Below are 19,568 nucleotides of genomic sequence, written 5' to 3' on the forward strand. Positions count from 1 at the left end.
TTCCCAGTATCTTCAGAACTCTCCGCTGCGGTTCTGAGTTTAGTAATTTAATATTTTGACTCGGCGGGCGGGGTCAGGGCTCAACAACAGCAGTACTAACAGATGAACAAACATACATACATGCATGAATGTTTACATATAGGTATAGATTGACTTACTCTATTATTATTATTATTATTATTATTATTATTATTATTATTATTACTATTACTATTGTTATTATTAACTTTCTCAAGAATTCTCGGTGAGCTCCGCAACCTGATTCTCTCCCTCCCGCCGTTCTCCCCATGGGGACCCAAAAAGGGTCCTGGCAACAGAGTTCTTTCTGACATGCAATGTTGTTGGTGTCACACTCGGGATGCGACCGCATACATCTTGGAGTGGACGGTCCGTGGATGATAGACGGTGCGCTGGAACCTTCTGGAAGGGGCGGCATCACCTTTGGGAAGGAGAAATAGAGAATCGATGTTCCCAAAGCTCTGCGATGCTCAGGGCGCATTCCCTACACTGGCTTCCCTGACCATGTTCCAGAAGCATTCTCTCCTGACGTTTCGCCCACATCTCAGCCTGGGGAATCCTTTGTTGGGAGGTGTTACCTGACCAACAAAGGATTCCCCCAGTGTCATCTCCAGATACAGAGCAAGCCCTGACAAAGAACAGATGCCAGCCATAAGACGGGCCAGCCATAAAACCTCAATTGCCCTCTGGTATGTGAGAGACCCTATATAAATGGGATACAGAGAAGATTCTGGTATTCTGTACAATGATGATGTCATGATCTCCGATCTTTGACATCTCCGGACACAGAGCAAGTGCTGACAAAGAACAGATGCCAGCCATAAAATGGGCCAGCCATAAAACCTCAATTACTCTCTGGTATGTGAGAGCCCCTATATAAATGGGCTACAGAGAAGATTCTGGTATTCTGTACAATAATGATGTCATGATCTCCGATCTTTGACATCTCTGGACACAGAGCAAGTGCTGACAAAGAACAGATGCCAGACATAAAACGGGCCAGCCATAAAACCTCAATTACCCCCGGTATGTGAGAGCCCCTATATAAATGGGCTACAGAGAAGATTCTGGTATTCTGTACAATGATGATGTCATGATCTCTGATCTTTGACATCTCTGGACACAGAGCAAGTGCTGACAAAGAACAGATGCCAGACATAAAACGGGCCAGCCATAAAACCTCAATTACCCCTGGTATGTGAGAGCCCCTATATAAATGGGCTACAGAGAAGATTCTGGTATTCTGTACAATAATGATGTCATGATCTCCGATCTTTGACATCTCCGGACACAGACCAAGTGCTGACAAAGAACAGATGCCAGCCATAAAACCTCAATTACCCTCTGGTATGTGAGAGCCCCTATATAAATGGGCTACAGAGAAGATTCTGGTATTCTGTACAATAAAAACCTGTTGGAATCTACCAGCGTGTGTCTTGGTGCTTTCTTCTAGTGGAAGACTTACCCACAGCACAACTGGAAGAAGAGAATCTAACACCCAGGCAGGACGTGACCTACTCTCCCCATGTTTTGGAGAGATTCGCACACCCGCTGATTTTTGGTGAATTTTTAAATAAATCTTCCAAAAAGTATTTTTATAAGAAAACTACAAAGCCCATTGTGGCTTAAATAGGACGTCTTACCACTGACCTTTGACGGCATAAAGGCAGCAGGTCAGCGCAATGGAGGCCACCAAACAGCCCACGGACCCGGCCATGCCCATCCAGCAAGACCAGCCAAAGTCGTGGTAGATGCCCAGAAACACGCTGTGGAGCAACAAGGTGGACCTCTCCATGTAGACGTCGACGGCATACCAGATGGAACCCACCAGTCCAAAGATGCCTGAAAGGAGAGCAATTCGGAAAAAAAAAAGAGAGAGAGAGAATAACAGAATTATTATATTTATTTATAATACAAATTTATGGTGGAAAGTCTTGCGCTGTTCAATAGATTATCAGTGGAAGGTACTACCTGTTGGAGGGTGTAAATGTAAATAAATAGAAGCTTTACCACTGTTTCTGAACCAAAATACACCCTGCGGTATAATAATGTAACTTTACTTCAGTTCAAAAGCTCAAACAGAGCAACAATATATACAGCAGTCTCTCTGAATTCTGTTTCCAGTCAGCACTCTCTTCACTCTCCGAGGTGAAAGTGGCAGTTAAAACCATTTCTCCCAGTAGCAAGCTAGAGACAGTAGCCAATCAGAATTCTGGCTCTTGGCATGCTCAGCCAATCAGCTGCCACTGTTTTTGAATCAAAATATACTCTGCAGTATAATAATGTGTCACTCGGGTTTGTGTAACAAATAACAGTAACTTTACTTCCGTTCAAAAGGTCAAGCAGAGCAACAATATATACAGCAGTCTTTCTGAATTCTTACAGAAAACAGATGGAATAAACAGTCCTTTTATACAGTCTTTAAAATATGCTTTAAAATAACGCTGGCTTCCAACTGACACACTCTCCACAGATACATATTTACCTTCCTTGCCTAGTTTCTCCATGCCTCACAACCTCTGAGGATGCCTGCCATAGATGTGGGCGAAACGTCAGGAGAGAATACTTCTGGAACATGGCCAGACAGCCGGAAAGACATACAACAACCATGCTTCGTTTGCCTTAGAAATAATTAGTCTTCAAAGAGTTGACAGCCATTTCCTGCCTGGCTGTTTCCAGTCAGCACTCTCTTCACTCTCCGAGGTGATAGTGGCAGTTAAAACTGTTTCTCTCAGAAACTGGAAACAGCCATTTCCTGCCTGGCTGTTTCCAGTCAGCACTCTCTTCACTGTCTGAGGTGAAAGTGGCAGTTAAAACTGTTTCTCTCAGAAACTGGAAACAGCCATTTCCTGCCTGGCTGTTTCCAGTCAGCACTCTCTTCACTCTCCGAGGTGAAAGTGGCAGTTAAAACTGTTTCTCTCAGAAGCAAGCTAGAGACAGTAGCCAATCAGAATTCTGGCTCCTGGCATGCTCAGCCAATCAGCTGCCGACACATGCCTTTCTAGTCAACCCATCATATCGTGGTGCCTTTTACAAATCCCTGCACTACTTACTTCCAACTCCGAGAACGAAGCCGGAGGAGTAGCACATCTTCAGCTTGATCTGTGGCTCGTCCTTGAGGAACTTGACACAGTCGAGGCCCGACACCAGCAGCACCAGCGCAAAGACCGAGAGGATGTCGGCCGTGATGAGCAACGCGCGGGTCACCACGATTTTCACTGCGGGAAGAGAGCGGAGGGCAAAGGAGAGGCGGACTACGGTTGAGCTCTAAACTGCATCTGGGAGTTCCACTGGGGTCAAAACCACATTTATCCGTACAGTATAGACGCCCCATCCTTTGGTGACTTACTGGGGTGTTCGGCTAAAATGGAGTCGTACTGGTCGCAGGTCCGGATGCCGTCCTGCATGTTCGTGACACACTCTCGCCAAAGCCCCCGGCATTTGTGACTCACCTGGGAAGGAAAGGAAAGAGATAAATACTGTAAATAAGTAAATAAGTCATCTCCAGAACATTTGCTGTTGACTTGGTTGCCACCATCAGAGCTTGGTTGCGGTTGACGTGATTGACTTGGTTGCCACCATCAAAACTAAGTTGCTCTTGTCTTGGTTGACTTTGTTGCCACCATCAGAACTTGGTTGTGGTTGACTTGGTTGACTTGGTTGCCATCATCAGAACTTGGTTTCTGTTGACTTGGTTGACTTGGTTGCCACCATCAGAGCTTCATTGCTCTTGTCTTGGTTGACTTGGTTGCCACCATCAGAAGTTGGTTGGTCTTGACTTGGTTGGCACCATCAGAGCTTGGTTGTTCTTGTCTTGGTTGCCACCATCAGAACCTGGTTGCTCTTGACTTTGTTGCCACCATCAGAACTTGGTTGTTCTTGTCTTGGTTGACTTGGTTGCCACCATCAGAACCTGGTTGCTCTTGACTTTGTTGCCAACATCAGAACTTGGTTGTTCTTGTCTTGGTTGACTTGGTTGCCACCATCAGAACCTGGTTGCTCTTGACTTTGTTGCCACCATCAGAACTTGGTTGTTCTTGTCTTGGTTGACTTGGTTGCCACCATCAGAACTTGGTTGCTCTTGACTTTGTTGCCACCATCAGAACTTGGTTGTTCTTGTCTTGGTTGACTTGGTTGCCACCATCAGAACCTGGTTGCTCTTGACTTTGTTGCCACCATCAGAACTTGGTTGTTCTTGTCTTGGTTGACTTGGTTGCCACCATCAGAACCTGGTTGCTCTTGACTTGGTTGCCACCATCAGAACTTGGTTGTTCTTGACTTTGTTGACTTGGCTGCCACCATCAGAACTTGGTTGTTCTTGTCTTGGTTGACTTGGCTGCCACCATCAGAACTTGGTTGTTCTTGACTTTGTTGACTTGGCTGCCACCATCAGAACTTGGTTGTTCTTGTCTTGGTTGACTTGGCTGCCACCATCAGAACTTGGTTGCTCTTGACTTTGTTGACTTGGTTGCCACCATCAGAACTTGGTTGTTCTTGACTTCATTGACTTGGCTGCCACCATCAGAACTTGGTTGCTCTTGACTTTGTTGACTTGGTTGCCACCATCAGAACTTGGTTGCTAGAAACCAATAGGATCCTGGTCCTGACCAATGTCATGGCTCACCTCTAAGCTGTCATCAGCGTTGACCATCCAGCAGTCGGTCCAGGTTGCTGCCACCAGGAAGAGGGTCGAGATGAAGGCCACGCAGAAGGAGGCCAGCTGCAGGACCACCGCCATTGGGAGAACTCTGAAAGACCAGAGGTTGGGTGTATATATATATATATATATATATATATATATCCTCCACCACAGACATCCCAGTGTTTCTGACTTTCTCCATTGGTGTGCAATTTGTAGTCCACCCACAACCAGGGAAACTGTGACCTCCACCAATGATGGACCTGGACCAAACTTGGTACCAAGAACCTCCATGACTCACTCAACCTACTGGAGGAGTTTGAGGAGACTGACTCACCATGATGGGAGTTGTAGTTCACCCACAACCAGGTAAACCGGACCTCCACCAATGATGGAGCTGGACCAAACTTGGCATGCAGAAACTCCATGACTCACTCAACCTACTGGAGGAGTTTGAGGAGACTGACTCACCCTAGCGGGAGTTGTAGTTCACCCTACATGCGTATAGTGGGAGTTGTAGTTCACCCTACAGCCAGAGAGCACACTCAACCCCACCCATGATGCCTCCAGAGCAAACTTGCGCAACATAACAAACTTTAAGTACTGATGGAGTTTATCGGGCTTGGCCTGGCATGATGGGAGTTGTAGTTCACCCACAATATTATGCATTTGGTACAATTAAAAAATTGACTTAAATAACCCGAGCAATATACCTAGTGTATAATAATGACAATGATGATAATAATGCATTAATGTGCATAGTGCATAATAATAATAATAATAATAATAATAATAATAATAATAATAATAATAATGCAGGGACTTTACCTTCAAGTCCTAGGCATCACACCGGTCAAGCGAAGCATCTGCATTATACGGGAGCTTTCGGGTTGAGTGCGACTTTTCAGAAGCCAGCAAGGAGAGCGACGAGGATCGCAAGGGTCACCTTGTCCAAACCGGGCTGGGGTTTCTATTTGTTTCCCCCACATGTGTCAGCTGCGCTTTGGACTTCACGGCGTGATGGGTCCCTTGGCAATTAAAACAGCCATGGGTCAGGAAACAGCATCGGAAGCAGGTGACGGCACCTTCGGGAGCTTGGAACGCGGCCGCCAACCTGCCGTGCCCGTTCTTACGGGAACTAGGAGTGCGTCTACACTGCCGAATTGACCCAGTTTGATACCCCTTTGGATGGAATTACCTCTAGGCTATGCAGCCCTTGGAAACCGAGGTGCATCTACACAGGAGAATGAGCGCAATCTGATGCCAGCTCCCAGGACCCCATGGCATTGATAAATACAAAAACAGGATACCTATAGTTGAGCATTCAGCTCACAGCAAGCAGAGCGTGAAGTGCCACGTGGCTGTAAAGAATTTAGAGTTTAGGAGGCAAAGATACAAAAACGGAATACTTATAGTTGAGCATTCGGCTCACAGCAAGCAGAGTGTGAAGTGCCATGTGTCTGTTAAGAATGTAGAGTTTGGAGGCAAAGATAAAAAAATGGGATACTTATAGTTGAGCATTCAGCTCACAGCAAGCAGAGTGTGAAGTGCCATGTAGCTGGAAATAATGTAGAGCTTCGGAGGCAAAGATCCAGAGTTCAAAGTGTTAGGGAAAACTTCCCAAACACACCAGAGCATCCAAAATACAAAAGAATACTTATAGTTGAGCATTCAGCTCACAGCAAGCAGAGCGTGAAGTGCCATGTGGCTGGAAATAATGTAGAGCTCAGGAGGCAAAGATCCAGAGTTCAAAGTGTTAGGGAAAACTCCCCAAAACACAGCAGAGCATCCAAAAATACAAAAGAATGCTTATAGTTGCGCATTCAGCTCACAGCAAGCAGAGCGTGAAGTGCCACGTGGCTGGAAATAATGTAGAGCTTCGGAGGCAAAGATCCAGAGTTCAAAGTGTTAGGATTGTCTATTAGGAAAAACTCCCCAAAACACAGCAGAGCATCCAAAATATGCAAAAGCAGGATTTTGCATATAGTTGAGCATTCAGCTCACAGCAAGCAGAACATGAAGTGCCATGTGGCTGTAAAGAATGTAGAGCTTCGGAGACAAAGATCCAGAATTCAAAGTGTTAGGATTTTCTGTTAGGGAAAACTCCCCAAAACACAGCAGAGCAGCCAAAAATTCAAAAGCAGGATACTGATAGTTGAGCATTCAGCTCACAGCAAGCAGACTGTGAAGTGTCATGTGGATGGATCGGATTTCAAGTGCGATAGGAATTTCCTTCTCCAGATGGATAGCCATCTGTTGGGAAAGCTCCGATTGTGCCTTCCTGCGTAGCAGAAGGGGGTTGGACTGGATGGCCTTCGGACCTCAGAGCCAAGCCTTATTATTATTATTATTATTATTATTATTATTATTATTATTATTATTAATAATAATAATAATAATAATTCATTATTATTATTTTTATCATCGCTGCAAATGTCATGTTGCAAACAACAACCCCAAGCGAAGTTTTTGAAGCAGGAAACATGATGCATCAACGGTGGCCATCAAATAATAAATTCCAAGTCTAGCAAATCAATCAAATAAGTAAATACACTTTTCAAGGCAGCACTCTCGCCCTGGGATTCCTCCTTGGGAGACGGCAGTCCAGGCCCTAGGAGGTCGGCACTGTGTGTGTGTGTATCTCCACTGCATTATATGAGTCTACACAGACCATATAATGCAGGTTCAAAACTTTGCAATGGGAACCCCATTTGTCATTGGTAACCCATTTGTAATGGAAACCCCATTTGCATTTGGCACCCATTGGTTTGGCTTTTGCTACTTGCTCAGTCCCGTTCCCGTCCTTCTTTCCCCCTTGGCTTTTATTTTTTTGGGATTTGCAACTGCAGGAAACTGCTAATGCGCTTAATCCCTCTCCTCCGCCACGGATGCCACGGAAAGGCAGGGTTGGGAAACGGGCGAAATCCCCTTCCCCTGCGGCTTTCCGAACCCGGACTAATTGGGGTCTGTTTGTGCAAAGCGCAAAGTTGGAAAACTTGCCGCTTTTCGACCCGAAGGCGCCGCGGGAGGGAGAAGCCGGAAAGCGGGCCTGCGTCTGGAAATGACTCACGTTTCTGCATTATTATTATTATTATTATTATTATTATTATTATTATTATTATTATTATTTTATGACACAGCAAACAAGAGAGATATGCTGGATTTCGTATCACAAAATCACAAGTCGAACACTTCCCAAGCGTTTAGGACTGTGATGTATTTTCGGATGATGCGCACAGATCCCAGTCGGGTGGCCTTTTGCAGTTGGCAGATGGTGATTTTGTCAATGTCTATTGTTTCCAAATGCCGGCTGAGATCTTTTAGTGTGCCAATCACCACCGGGACCACCTGCACTGGTTTCTGCCAGAGTCTTTGGAGTTCAGTCTTGAGGTCCTGATAGCGGCTGAGTTTTTCCTGTTGTTTTTCGTCAATGCGACTGTCACCTGGGATGGAGACATCAAATTTCCAAACTTTTTTCTTTTCCACAACTGTGATGTCTGGTGTGTTGTGTTCCGGAACTTTGTCAGTCTGGATTCGGAAGTCCCACAGTATCTTTGCGTGCTCATTTCCCAATATTTTTGCTTTTGTTCTTTACTGCTGGGAGGTGGTACTTGAGGCATAAGTTCCAATGAATCATTTGGGCCACATAGTTGTGCCTCTGTTTGTAGTCTGTCTGTGCAATTTTCTTACAGCAGCTGAGAATATGATCCATGGTTTCCTCAGTTTTCTTGCACAGTCTGCATTTTGGGTCATGAGTTGATTTTTCAATCTTGGCCTTAATTGCTTTTGTCCTGATGGCTTGCTCCTGATATTATTATTATTATTATTATTATTATTATTATTATTATTATTGATATTATTATTGATATTATTGATATTATTATTATCCGCCTCTCCTTGCGGTTCACAACACAGTTAAAATGCATACCACCAAATGCACGCAATCCTGCACCAATTAACTCCCAGGATTCTATAGCCTTGAGCCACGGGGGTCCGGGTTGTATCTATTCTCCAACCTGGGTCTCCCATCCAAACACTAACCAGGGCCGGCCCTGCTTAGCTTCCGAGAACAGAGGGGAATTGAATGCTTTTGAGACAAAATCCCACTCGGAGGGGGGGAAATTCAGTGGAAAATAGGACGCATTGTCCTGGTTGAAGCTCTCGTTGGTCTTTGCGTGCTTTGTGCAAAGGAACGAGAAGGCGGCTTCCTATCTTATCTGAATCCGGAGAACAGACTGGAGGGAAACTGGAGGGAAACAAAATCTGTGCAATTTGATAAAACTTTTCCCATGTATTTATGATAGAACTAATTAGGAAATTTATCACCCAGAAACAAAAATTAGTCATTCTACTACGTTTCATGATATTACAGCCACATGGCACTTCACACTCTGCTTGCTGTGAGCTGAATGCGCAACTATCTGTATCCTGCTTTTATATTTTTGGATGCTCTGCTGTGTTTTGGGGAGTTTTCCCTAATAGATAATCCTAACACTTTGAACTCTGGATCTTTGCCTCCTAAGCTCTACATTCTTTACAGCCACATGGCACTTCACGCTCTGCTTGCTGTGAGCTGTATGCTCAACTATAAGTATCCTGCTTTTGTATTTTTGGATGCTCTGCTTATTTTGGGGAGTTTACCCTAATAGATAATCCTAACACTTTGAACTCTGGATCTTTACCTCCTAAGCTCTACATTCTTTACAGCCACATGGCACTTCACGCTCTGCTTGCTGTGAGCTGTATGCTCAACTATATGCAAAATCCTGCTTTTGCATATTTTGGATGCTCTGCTATTTTTGGGGTAGTTTTCCCTAACACATCCTGGCAGATGGCCATCCTGTCGCTGCTTAAATACCTGGGCAGCATCGGGAAGTTGGTTTCCTAATGTTTACATGGCATGTTCCATGCAGGGTGATGACAAACTTTAGAAAGTCGACAATAAAAACATTTTAATAACAATACAGATTTTTTTTAGTACAAACCATAAGATAGATACCAGTGTTGGCTTACAAAATAATAATAATAATAACAACAATAATATAGAGACAGCATTGTAGGGGAAAGTTAATGCAGGGCTTATGATACAAAGGAAAAGCATGTTGTGTTTCTTGTCTCAATATCGGACGCTTCCCCGGGCGACATGATTATTCGTTGGGCTCTCCCCTTTTTACAGTGGGTCTGGAAAAAGGAAGGGAAAATAACAAAGGAGAAAAAAGAAGAAGGGGAAAGAAAACGAGAGAAGGGCTGTTAGAAAAAAAAACCCTGAGAATTGTACAACTCCTAGAGCTTCACAGCCCCAATTCCCAGAGTTGGAGAATCCGAGGAGAGAATCCAAGCTGCCGTCCACAAGTGGTGCATCTACACTGTGGAATTAACCCAGTTTGAGACTGCTATGGAACCGAGGAGTGCTGAAGATAGGATGGGAGAGACCTGGCTTGAAAATACGGAGACCGGGACACAGAACAGCATTCGAATGGCATGGAAAAAAAGCTTTGTGAAGGTAAGACAGGAAAGCCTTTACCTCTGTTTGTGTACTGTCTGTCTTTGATATTGGTGCATCTACACTGTGCAATTAACCCAGTTTGAGACTGGTATGGAACCAAGGAGTGCTGAAGATAGGTTGGGAGAGACCTGGCTTGAAAATACGGAGATCGGGACACAGAACGGCATTCGAATGGCATAGAAAAAGAGCTTCGTGAAAGTAAGACAGGAAAGCCTTTGTTTGTGTACTGGCTGTATTTGTTAATGGTGCATCTACACTGTGGAATTAACCCAGTTTGAGACTGGTATGGAACCGAGGAGTGCTGAAGATACGATGGGAGAGACCTGGCTTGAAAATACAGAGCAGCATTCAAATGGCAGGGAAAAAGAGATTTGTGAAGGTAAGACGGGAAAGCCTTTACCTCTGTTCGTGTACTGTCTGTTAGTGGTGCATCTACACTGTGGAATTAACCCAGTTTGAGACTGCTATGGAACCGAGGAGTGCTGAAGATATGATGGGAGAGACCTGGCTTGAAAATACAGAGCGGCATTCAAATGGCAAGGAAAAAAGAGCTTTGTGAAGGTAAGACGGGAAAGCCTTTACCTCTGTTCGTGTACTGTCTGTTAGTGGTGCATCTACACTGTGGAATTAACCCAGTTTGAGACTGCTATGGAACCGAGGAGTGCTGAAGATATGATGGGAGAGACCTGGCTTGAAAATACAGAGCGGCATTCAAATGGCAGGGAAAAAAGAGCTTTGTGAAGGTAACATGGGGAAGCTTTTACCTCTGTTTGTGTACTGTCTGTATTTAATTGTCTAACAGCATTGTTGTATATTTGTACTATAATCTGCCCTGAGTACATTTTAATAATAAAGTATATTACTAAAATATGGGGTCTAGGGCTGCTTACCTAGCGGTTCGAAAACAGCAACGTGAGTAGGTAAATGGGTACCGCTTTAGCAGGGAGGTTAAAGGCGCTCATCAAAAACATGCCGGTGGTTCGATTAGGAAGGCGTCCAGGAATGACAAAGCTCCTCGGCGTGGAAAAATGGAGCAACAGCACCTCCCATGAGTCAAGCAAATGCCGGAGATGGAAAAATTGGGAAGCCTTGCCTCTGTTCGTGTACTTTCTGTCCTTGTCAATAGTATAACGGCATTGTCAATAGTATAGCGGCATTGTCGATAGTATAACGGCATTGAATATTTGACATATATGTGCTGTAATCTGCTCTGAGACCCCCTGAGTCGAGCACACGCTCCAAATGCCAGAGACGGAAAAATTGGGAAGCCTCGCCTTTGTTCGTGTATTGTCTGTCTTTGTCAATAGTATAACAGGATTTAATGTTTGCCATATATATGTACCTGTAATCCTGTAATCCAAACTGAGCCCAATGGGTTAAACCCTTGTGCTGCTGATCTGAAGGTCAGCAGTTCGAATCCGCGGGACAGGGAGAGCTCCCGCTGTTAGCCCTAGCTCCTGACAACCCAGCAGTTCAAAAACGAGCACCGCCTCCAAAGCCGGAACTGAAAGGAGAAGCCTTTGCCTTTGTTTGTGTGTATGTCTCATTGTATGTGATTGTAAAGGCACTGAATTGCCTTTGGGGGGGTCTCTTCTGAACTCTAGGATTCGACGCCAATACTGCCTCGAGCTACAAGGATTCAAGTGGAGTCAAACTGGGTTAACTTGACAGTGCGGATGCACCCTGGAAATGGCAGGGAGGCAGCTTGGTGGCTCCTTTTGCTCGCCGCTGAGTGTCTCTTTCGGGTGCCGGGCTCAGACGTACTCTCGGGCCGAGGGAGGCTGGGACTGGCGGTAGTACTGCTGCCCTCGGTCTTCGGGTTTCGGGCAGGAACAGGACAGGAAGGCGCCCCCCAAAAGGCTCACGCTGCCCGCCGACCAGCCCACAAAGAGGGCCGGCCCAAATTCGTACCTGGGGAGACACAAAGCGCTTGTTGCAATCCCAAGCAACGAGAAGCAACCTGAAAAGCTGATGCAATACGAGGATTTGAAGATCGAACTGCAAAGACTCTGACTCAAGCCAGTCAAGGTGGTCCCAGTGGTGACTGGCACATTGAGTGCAATGCCTGAAGACCTTGGTGTTGACAAAATGACCACCTGTCAACTGCAAAAGGCCACCCTGCTCGGATCTGCATGCATTATTTACCGATACATGACATAGTCCTAGACACTTGGAAAGTTTCCAACTTGGGATACAATACAACAGCCAACAAAAAATCAATGCTACTGCTTCCGGACCTGTGTCCGAACCGGGAAAGCAGGCCTGTTACATGAACCTATGAATCCCAAAGCAAGGAAAGACCCAATGAAAATAATATTCTGCAAAAAACTTGGAGAAATTCCTCTCCATGTTTGCTTCTTCAAGTTAAAGAATGCAAAACGGGGGAAAGACCTGGCCCGGATGGAACACGTAGATAATAATAATAATAATAATAATAATAATAATAATAATAATAATAATAATAATGTTTCTTCTCCTCTTGATGTTCTCAGTTTCTCCACTCGGTGAGCCACCAATTCTGTGCCTTTTTTAGACCCTAATAATATATATTATAATATATTAAAATAATATAATTTAATATAATAATATCTTGCAGATCCGAATGGTAATAATAATAATGACTCTGGAGCCATTCCTCCCCACAAATTTGCTTCTTCAAGTTAAAGAATGCAAAACGGGGGAAAGACCTGGCCCGGATGGAACACATAGATAATAATAATAATAATAATAATAATAATAATAATAATAATAAAGTTTCTTCTGCTCTTGATGTTCTGTTTCTCCACTCAGAGAGCCTCCAACTCTGTGCCTATTTTAGACCCTAATATATATTATAATATAATATAATATAATATAATATAATATAATATAATATAATATAATATAATATAATATCTCACAGATCCGAATGGTAATAATAATAATAATAAAGACTCTGGAGCCATTTCTTCCCACCCGTTTGCTTCTTCCAGTTAAAGAATGCAAAACGGGGGAAAGACCTGGCCCGGATGGAACACATAGATAATAATAATAATAATAATAATAATAATAATAATAATAATAATAATAATGTTTCTTCTGCTCTTGATGTTCTCAGTTTCTCCACTCAGGGAGCCTCCAATTCTGTGCCTTTTTTAGACCCTAATAATATATTAAAATAATATAAAATAATTACAATATAAGTATATATCACGGATCCGAATGGTGGTAATAATAATAATTCCCAATAATGTAGAATGGTCATACATTCTCTTAAAATATTATAATAATATCTTAATAAATCTAAATAATAATAATATTATTACCTGGCATTAACCGGCGTGCTGGGGTTGAAGAATTCGTAGGTCACCCTCGCCGCGTACCACGAAATTGCGGTCATGGTGCACATCCCTGAAGAAAGAAAGAAAGTCGGAGTGAGCCATCCTTCCAAGTTCCTCTCCTGGGACCCCCTATTAGCCATAATATTGTATCACATAATAATAATAATAATAATAATAATAATAATAATAATAATAATAACAATAATGGGATGTGATAGAATCTTCCGCTCACCCGCCAATAAGAAGAAGACGCCCCCCAATACCGCAATCCAGCCCTTGGCGACTGGGTTCTCGTCCCCGACTTTGGTGCACTTCATGCCGATGACGCTGACCACGACGCCCACGAAGCCCAGGAGGATGGAGACCACCATTAGGGCCCGGGACGTCTGGAGGTGGACTGGAAGAAACAACAACAACAACAACAACAATAATAATAATATATTATTCATCTGATGTAGCCTCTCACCTGGTGGAGTCAAGGGCTCCCAGATCACAAAGACTGTCATCAGCGCTATCCCATTCCCGTCCTTGCCATTTCCCACGGCCACAATGCGCTCTGTCCATGCTCAAAGGGCTCCCAGATCACAAAGACTGTCATCAGCGCTATCCCATTCCCGTCCTTGCCATTTCCCACGGCCACAATGCGCTCTGTCCATGCTCAGAGGGCTCCCAGATCACAAAGACTGTCATCAGCGCTATCCCATTCCCGTCCCTGCAATTTCGCACGGCCACAATGCGCTCTGTCCATGCTCAAAGCGCTCCCAGATCACAAAGACTGTCATCAGCGCTATCCCATTCCCGTCCCTGCAATTTCGCACGGCCACAATGCGCTCTGTCCATGCTCAAAGCGCTCCCAGATCACAAAGACTGTCATCAGCGCTATCCCATTCCCGTCCTTGCCATTTCCCACGGCCACAATGCGCTCTGTCCATGCTCAAAGGGCTTCCAGATTACAAAGACTGTCATCAGCGCTATCCCATTCCCGTCCATGCAATTTCGCATGGCCACAATGCGCTCTGCCCATGCTCAGAGGGCTCCCAGATCACAAAGGCTGTCATCAGCGCTATCCCATTCCAAGACTGTCATCAGCGCTATCCCATTCCCGTCCCTGCAATTTCGCATGGCCACAATGCGCTCTGCCCGTGCTCAGAGGGCTCCCAGAAGACTGTCATCAGCGCTATCCCAGATGTCTCTGCAATTTCGCATGGCCACAATGCACTCTGCAAATGCTCAGAGAGCTCCCAGGTGACAAATCAATGCGCTCTGCTCATGCTCAGAGGGCTCACAAGAGTCCAACAGTCTTCTGGAAAGACTGGCACCCTTCTAACCTCAACGCCGAAGGCAATCAATGCGCTCTGCCCATGCTCAGAGGGAGCAATGCCACATCCCACATCCCAGACATGGCAATCAATGCGCTCTGCCCATGCTCAGAGGAGGCACGCACCATCGAGGGAGAGGAGGGAGTCGTGGAGTTTGCACTGGACCTGCCCGGTGCTCTGGGAGGCGCAGCTCATCCACAGCCCCTCGTAGAGCCCCACGGCTGTGATGATGGCATCCCCGGCATAGGAGCTCTGCTTCCACTGGGGCAGGGCCGCCGCACAGATGGCCCCCACCCAGCCCCCCAGCGCCAGGAAGTAGCCCCCCAGCTCCAGCCCCGCGCCCCCCATGCCCACCCCACAGCCACAACACCACAGCCAGGAGATGCAGGCAGTCCCTCCAGAAGAGCCACAGGAGGAGGAGTCCTTTGGGGCAGAGGGAGGAGAGAGGGCAGGGAAAGAGCCCAGCCCCTCAAGGGTGGCAGAATGAGGAGGGAACACCAAGGGGCATCCAGTCCAGCCCCTTCTTCTATTAGAAGAAAAGATTGCAGAAAAGGGCATCCAGTCCAACCCATTCTTCTATTAGAAGAAGTAAAGGGTTATACAAAAGGGCATCCAGTCCAACCCCTTCTTCTATTGAGAGAGGTAAAGGGTTATAGAAAAGGGCATCCAGTCCAACCCCTTCTTCTATTGAGAGAGGTAAAGGGTTATAGAAAAGGGCATCCAGTCCAACCCATTCTTCTATTGAGAGAGGTAAAGGGTTATAGAAAAGGGCATCCAGTCCAACCCCTTCTTCTATTGAGAGAGGTAAAGGGTTATAGAAAAGGGCATCCAGTCCAACCCCTTCTTCTATTGAGAGAGGTAAAGGGTTATAGAAAAGGGCATCCAGTCCAACCCATTCTTCTATTGGAAGAAGTAAAGGGTTATACAAAAGGGCATCCAGTCCAACCCCTTCTTCTATTAGAAGAAGTAAAGGGTTATAGAAAAGGGCATCCAATCCAGCCCATTCTTCTATTAGAAGAAGTAAAGGATTACAGAAAAGAGATCAAGTCCAGCCCTTCCTGCAGTTGGAAGAAGTAAAGGGTTATAGAAAAGGGCATCCAGTCCAACCCATTCTTCTATTAGAAGAAGTAAAGGGTTACAGAAAAGGGAACCCAGTCTAACTCCTTCCACAGTTGGAAGAAGTAAAGCGTTGCAGAATGAGAAGGGAACACCAAGGGGCATCCAGTCCAGCCCCTTCTTCTATTAGAAGAAGTAAAGGGTTATAGAAAAGGGCATCCAGTCCAACCCATTCTTCTATTAGAAGAAGTAAAGGGTTACAGATAAGGGAACCCAGTCTAACTCCTTCCGCAGTTGGAAGAAGTAAAGCGTTGCAGAATGAGAAGGGAACACCAAGGGGCATCCAGTCCAGCCCCTTCTTCTATTAGAAGAAGTAAACGATTACAGAAAAGGGCATCCAGTCCGACCCCTTCTTCTGTTGGAAGAAGTAAAGGGTTACAGAATAAGAAGTGACCCTCAAAGGGCATCCAGTCCAGCCCATTCTTCTATTAGAAGAAGTAAAGGGTTATAGAAAAGGGCATCCAATCCAGCTCCTCCTGCAGTTGAAAGAAGTAAAGGGTTATAGAAAAGGGAACCCAGTCCAACTCCTTCCGCAGTTGGAAGAAGTAAAGGGTTGCAGAATGAGAAGGGAGCCCCAAAGGGCATCTAGTTCAACCCCTTCTTCTATTAGAAGAAGTAAAGGGTGACAGAATGAGAAGGGAAAGTGCCATTTCCAAACCACTCTCTCCAAATATTTTTCGAAAGCAGGAGGCGGGAGGACGGCATTCTTCCTCCCCCAGGTTGCACAGACGTGATGTGCGTTGAATGCGGCCTCTTGTGGACCAGGGTGGCCGGCCCGCCCAAATGCCAGCGCAAATGCCAGGCGGCCCCCGCACAGGCACAAAGGCCGCTTTGGGTGGAAGGGACGGAGGGCGGAAAGGTTAGCAGGCCGCATTAGCATGCAGCTCAGGCCTGCCTTGCGGACAAAGGGACGGAGGCGGAGGCAAAACAAAGTTTTTTTGCAATTTAATAAACTTTTTTTTCCCAACGTACTGGGATGTATAGTTCGTTTGCAACCAACTAGACTCTGAACTCCGCCAATGACGGAGTTGGACCAAACTTGGCCCACGTGATGAGCAAAAAATACTAGAGATCCCTGGGAGAAAATTCACCTTAATTTGCGTGAGTTGTAGTTCACCTACATCCAGGGATTTATAGTTCACTTGCAACCAACTACACTCTGAACTCCGCCAATGACGGAGTTGGACCAAACTTGGCCCACGTGATGAGCAAAAAATACTAGAGATCCTTGGGAGAAAATTCAGCTTAATTTGCGGGAGTTGTAGTTCACCTACATCCAGGGATTTAGAGTTCGTTTGCAACCAACTACACTCTGAACTCCGCCAATGACGGAATCGGACCAAACTTGGCCCACGTGATGAGCAAAAAATACTAGAGATCCCTGGGAGAAAATTCACCTTAATTTGCGTGAGTTGTAGTTCACCTACATCCAGGGATTTATAGTTCACTTGCAACCAACTAGACTCTGAACTCCGCCAATGACGGAGTTGGACCAAACTTGGCCCACGTGATGAGCAAAAAATACTAGAGATCTCTGGGAGAAAATTCACCTTAATTTGCGGGAGTTGTAGTTCACCTGCATCCAGGGATTTAGAGTTCGTTTGCAACCAACTACACTCTGAACTCCGCCAATGACGGAATCGGACCAAACTTGGCCCACGTGATGAGCAAAAAATACTAGAGATCCCTGGGAGAAAATTCACCTTAATTTGCGTGAGTTGTAGTTCACCTACATCCAGGGATTTATAGTTCACTTGCAACCAACTAGACTCTGAACTCCGCCAATGACGGAGTTGGACCAAACTTGGCCCACGTGATGAGCAAAAAATACTAGAGATCTCTGGGAGAAAATTCACCTTAATTTGCGGGAGTTGTAGTTCACCTGCATCCAGGGATTTAGAGTTCGTTTGCAACCAACTACACTCTGAACTCCGCCAATGACGGAATCGGACCAAACTTGGCCCACGTGATGAGCAAAAAATACTAGAGATCTCTGGGAGAAAATTCACCTTAATTTGCGGGAGTTGTAGTTCACCTGCATCCAGGGATTTAGAGTTCGTTTGCAACCAACTACACTCTGAACTCTGCCAATGACGGAGTTGGACCAAACTTGGCCCACGTTTTGAGCAAAAAATACTAGAGATCCCTGGGAGAAAATTCAGCTTAATTTGCGGGAGTTGTAGTTCACCTACATCCAGGGATTTATAGTTGGTTTGCAACCAATTAAACTCTGAACTCTACTACAAATGGAATCGGACCAAACTTGACACATAGAGAGCCCACGACGAGAAAAATAATAATACTGGAGGTCTTTGGGGAAAATGAAATAAATTCACCTTGATTTGGGGGAGTTGTAGTTCACCTACATCCAAGGATTTATAGTTCACTTGCAATAAATTACACTCTGAACTCCACCACAGATAGAATTGGTCGAAGACGAGAAAAAAATAATAATACTGGAGGTCTTTGGGGAAAATGAAATAAATTCACCTCGATTTGGGGGAGTTGTAGTTCACCTACATCCAAGGATTTATAGTTCACTTGCAATAAATTACACTCTGAACTCCACCACAGATAGAATTGGTCGAAGACGAGAAATAATAATAATACTGGAGGTCTTTGGGGAAAATGAAATAAATTCACCTTGATTTGGGGGAGTTTGGCACACAGAACCACGATGAATAACTCAACGTACTGGAGGGTTTTCAGGAAACTGAGTGGCCATCGTGGGAGTTGTAGGAGGGGAGTGACTCGACATAGTGGGAGTTGTAGTTCACCTACAACCATAATGCATCCAGATGGGAGAGAGTGAAAACTCTACGAAACTCTGGGGAGTTTCTGCAACTATTTCTGCAACCATTAATACAAGAGCAAACAAATTGAGTCGTGAGCGGATTCCTAATGAGAGGAGAGTTAAATATTTTCCAGCCGGGAGCGGAGTCAGGTGAGCGACGGCATGGGAATGCCATTGAAGGAGCGTCAAACTGAATTAACTCGACTGTGTAGATGCACCCGACGACTCCGGAGACCGTCTCTTTGTGTTCCCCTGCAACTCCCCTTTCCTTTGCCAAACTGCCTATTTAATACAAAGGCATCGCAATTATTACATTCCAGTCATTCAAACAGACGTCTGACTTTTGAAATTGAATCAAAACACCCTTAAGTATATGTTTCCTCCCAGGATTGGCATCCGAAAAGAGTTTGAGTGCATCCGTAGAACTAAATGCAGTTTGATTCCACTTTAAATGTGATGCAATCCTGGGAGAACGTTGGATTAGGACTCCGGAGATCTGGATTTGAATAATAATAATAATAATAATAATAATAATAATAATAATAATAATAATAATAATAATAAAATACATCACACAGTCCTAGACACTTGGGAAGTGTTCGACTTGTGATTTTGTGATATGAAATCCAGCATATCTATCTTGTTTGCTGTGTCATAATATAACAACAACAACAACAACAACAATAAATACATCACACAGTCCTAGACACTTGGGAAGTGTTTGACTTGTGATTTTGTGATAAGAAATCCAGCATATCTATCTTGTTTGCTGTGTCATAATATAATAACAACAACAACAACAACAATAATAATAAAATACATCACACAGTCCTAGACACTTGGGAAGGGTTCGACT

General features: G+C 44.8%; 2 protein-coding genes across 4 annotated transcripts; both read right to left on the reverse strand.

Moving 5' to 3' along the window:
- LOC100562193 (claudin-16) lies at positions 1–6,754 on the reverse strand. 2 transcript variants are annotated; one of them, XM_003230106.4, is made up of 6 exons: positions 5,486–6,754; positions 4,643–4,766; positions 3,368–3,470; positions 3,072–3,236; positions 1,669–1,860; positions 1–439 (listed from the first exon to the last, which is right to left on the reverse strand). In XM_003230106.4, exons 2-6 carry the CDS (start codon positions 4,754–4,756, stop codon positions 348–350), a joined length of 666 nt encoding a protein of 221 aa, XP_003230154.1. In that variant the 5' UTR covers positions 4,757–4,766; positions 5,486–6,754; the 3' UTR covers positions 1–347. The 2 variants fall into 2 exon arrangements, with proteins under 2 accessions (XP_003230154.1, XP_062821925.1); XM_062965855.1 differs by lacking the exons at positions 4,643–4,766; positions 5,486–6,754 and adding an exon at positions 3,554–3,833.
- Positions 6,755–9,594: 2,840 nt separating this feature from the next.
- On the reverse strand, positions 9,595–15,486 carry cldn19 (claudin 19). 2 transcript variants are annotated; one of them, XM_062965952.1, is made up of 5 exons: positions 14,928–15,486; positions 13,716–13,880; positions 13,469–13,553; positions 11,928–12,074; positions 9,595–9,838 (listed from the first exon to the last, which is right to left on the reverse strand). In XM_062965952.1, exons 1-5 carry the CDS (start codon positions 15,358–15,360, stop codon positions 9,805–9,807), a joined length of 864 nt encoding a protein of 287 aa, XP_062822022.1. In that variant the 5' UTR covers positions 15,361–15,486; the 3' UTR covers positions 9,595–9,804. The 2 variants fall into 2 exon arrangements, with proteins under 2 accessions (XP_062822022.1, XP_062822024.1); XM_062965954.1 differs by lacking the exon at positions 11,928–12,074.
- Between the last annotated feature and the right edge of the window lie 4,082 nt (positions 15,487–19,568).

Source organism: Anolis carolinensis, unplaced genomic scaffold (genome assembly GCF_035594765.1).
Source record: "Anolis carolinensis isolate JA03-04 unplaced genomic scaffold, rAnoCar3.1.pri scaffold_15, whole genome shotgun sequence".
Classification (NCBI taxonomy): domain Eukaryota; kingdom Metazoa; phylum Chordata; class Lepidosauria; order Squamata; family Dactyloidae; genus Anolis; species Anolis carolinensis.

What these genes read in the sequence shown, in the direction of transcription:
- LOC100562193 (XM_003230106.4), bottom strand. Translation starts at nt 4,756, where the DNA reads ATGGCGGTGGTCCTGCAGCTGGCCTCCTTCTGCGTGGCCTTCATCTCG. An exon ending in ACGCTGATGACAGCTTAGAG is followed by an intron (nt 3,471 to 4,642) that starts GTGAGCCATGAC and finishes TTTCCTTCCCAG; the next exon opens with GTGAGTCACAAATGCCGGGG. An exon ending in CTGCCTTTATGCCGTCAAAG is followed by an intron (nt 440 to 1,668) that starts GTCAGTGGTAAG and finishes TCCTTCCCAAAG; the next exon opens with GTGATGCCGCCCCTTCCAGA.
- cldn19 (XM_062965952.1), bottom strand. Translation starts at nt 15,360, where the DNA reads ATGCCCTTTTCTGCAATCTTTTCTTCTAATAGAAGAAGGGGCTGGACT. An exon ending in CTCCCTCCTCTCCCTCGATG is followed by an intron (nt 13,881 to 14,927) that starts GTGCGTGCCTCC and finishes TGTTTCTTCCAG; the next exon opens with TCCACCTCCAGACGTCCCGG. An exon ending in CAGCCTCCCTCGGCCCGAGA is followed by an intron (nt 9,839 to 11,927) that starts GTACGTCTGAGC and finishes TCCTTTTTCCAG; the next exon opens with ACCCACTGTAAAAAGGGGAG.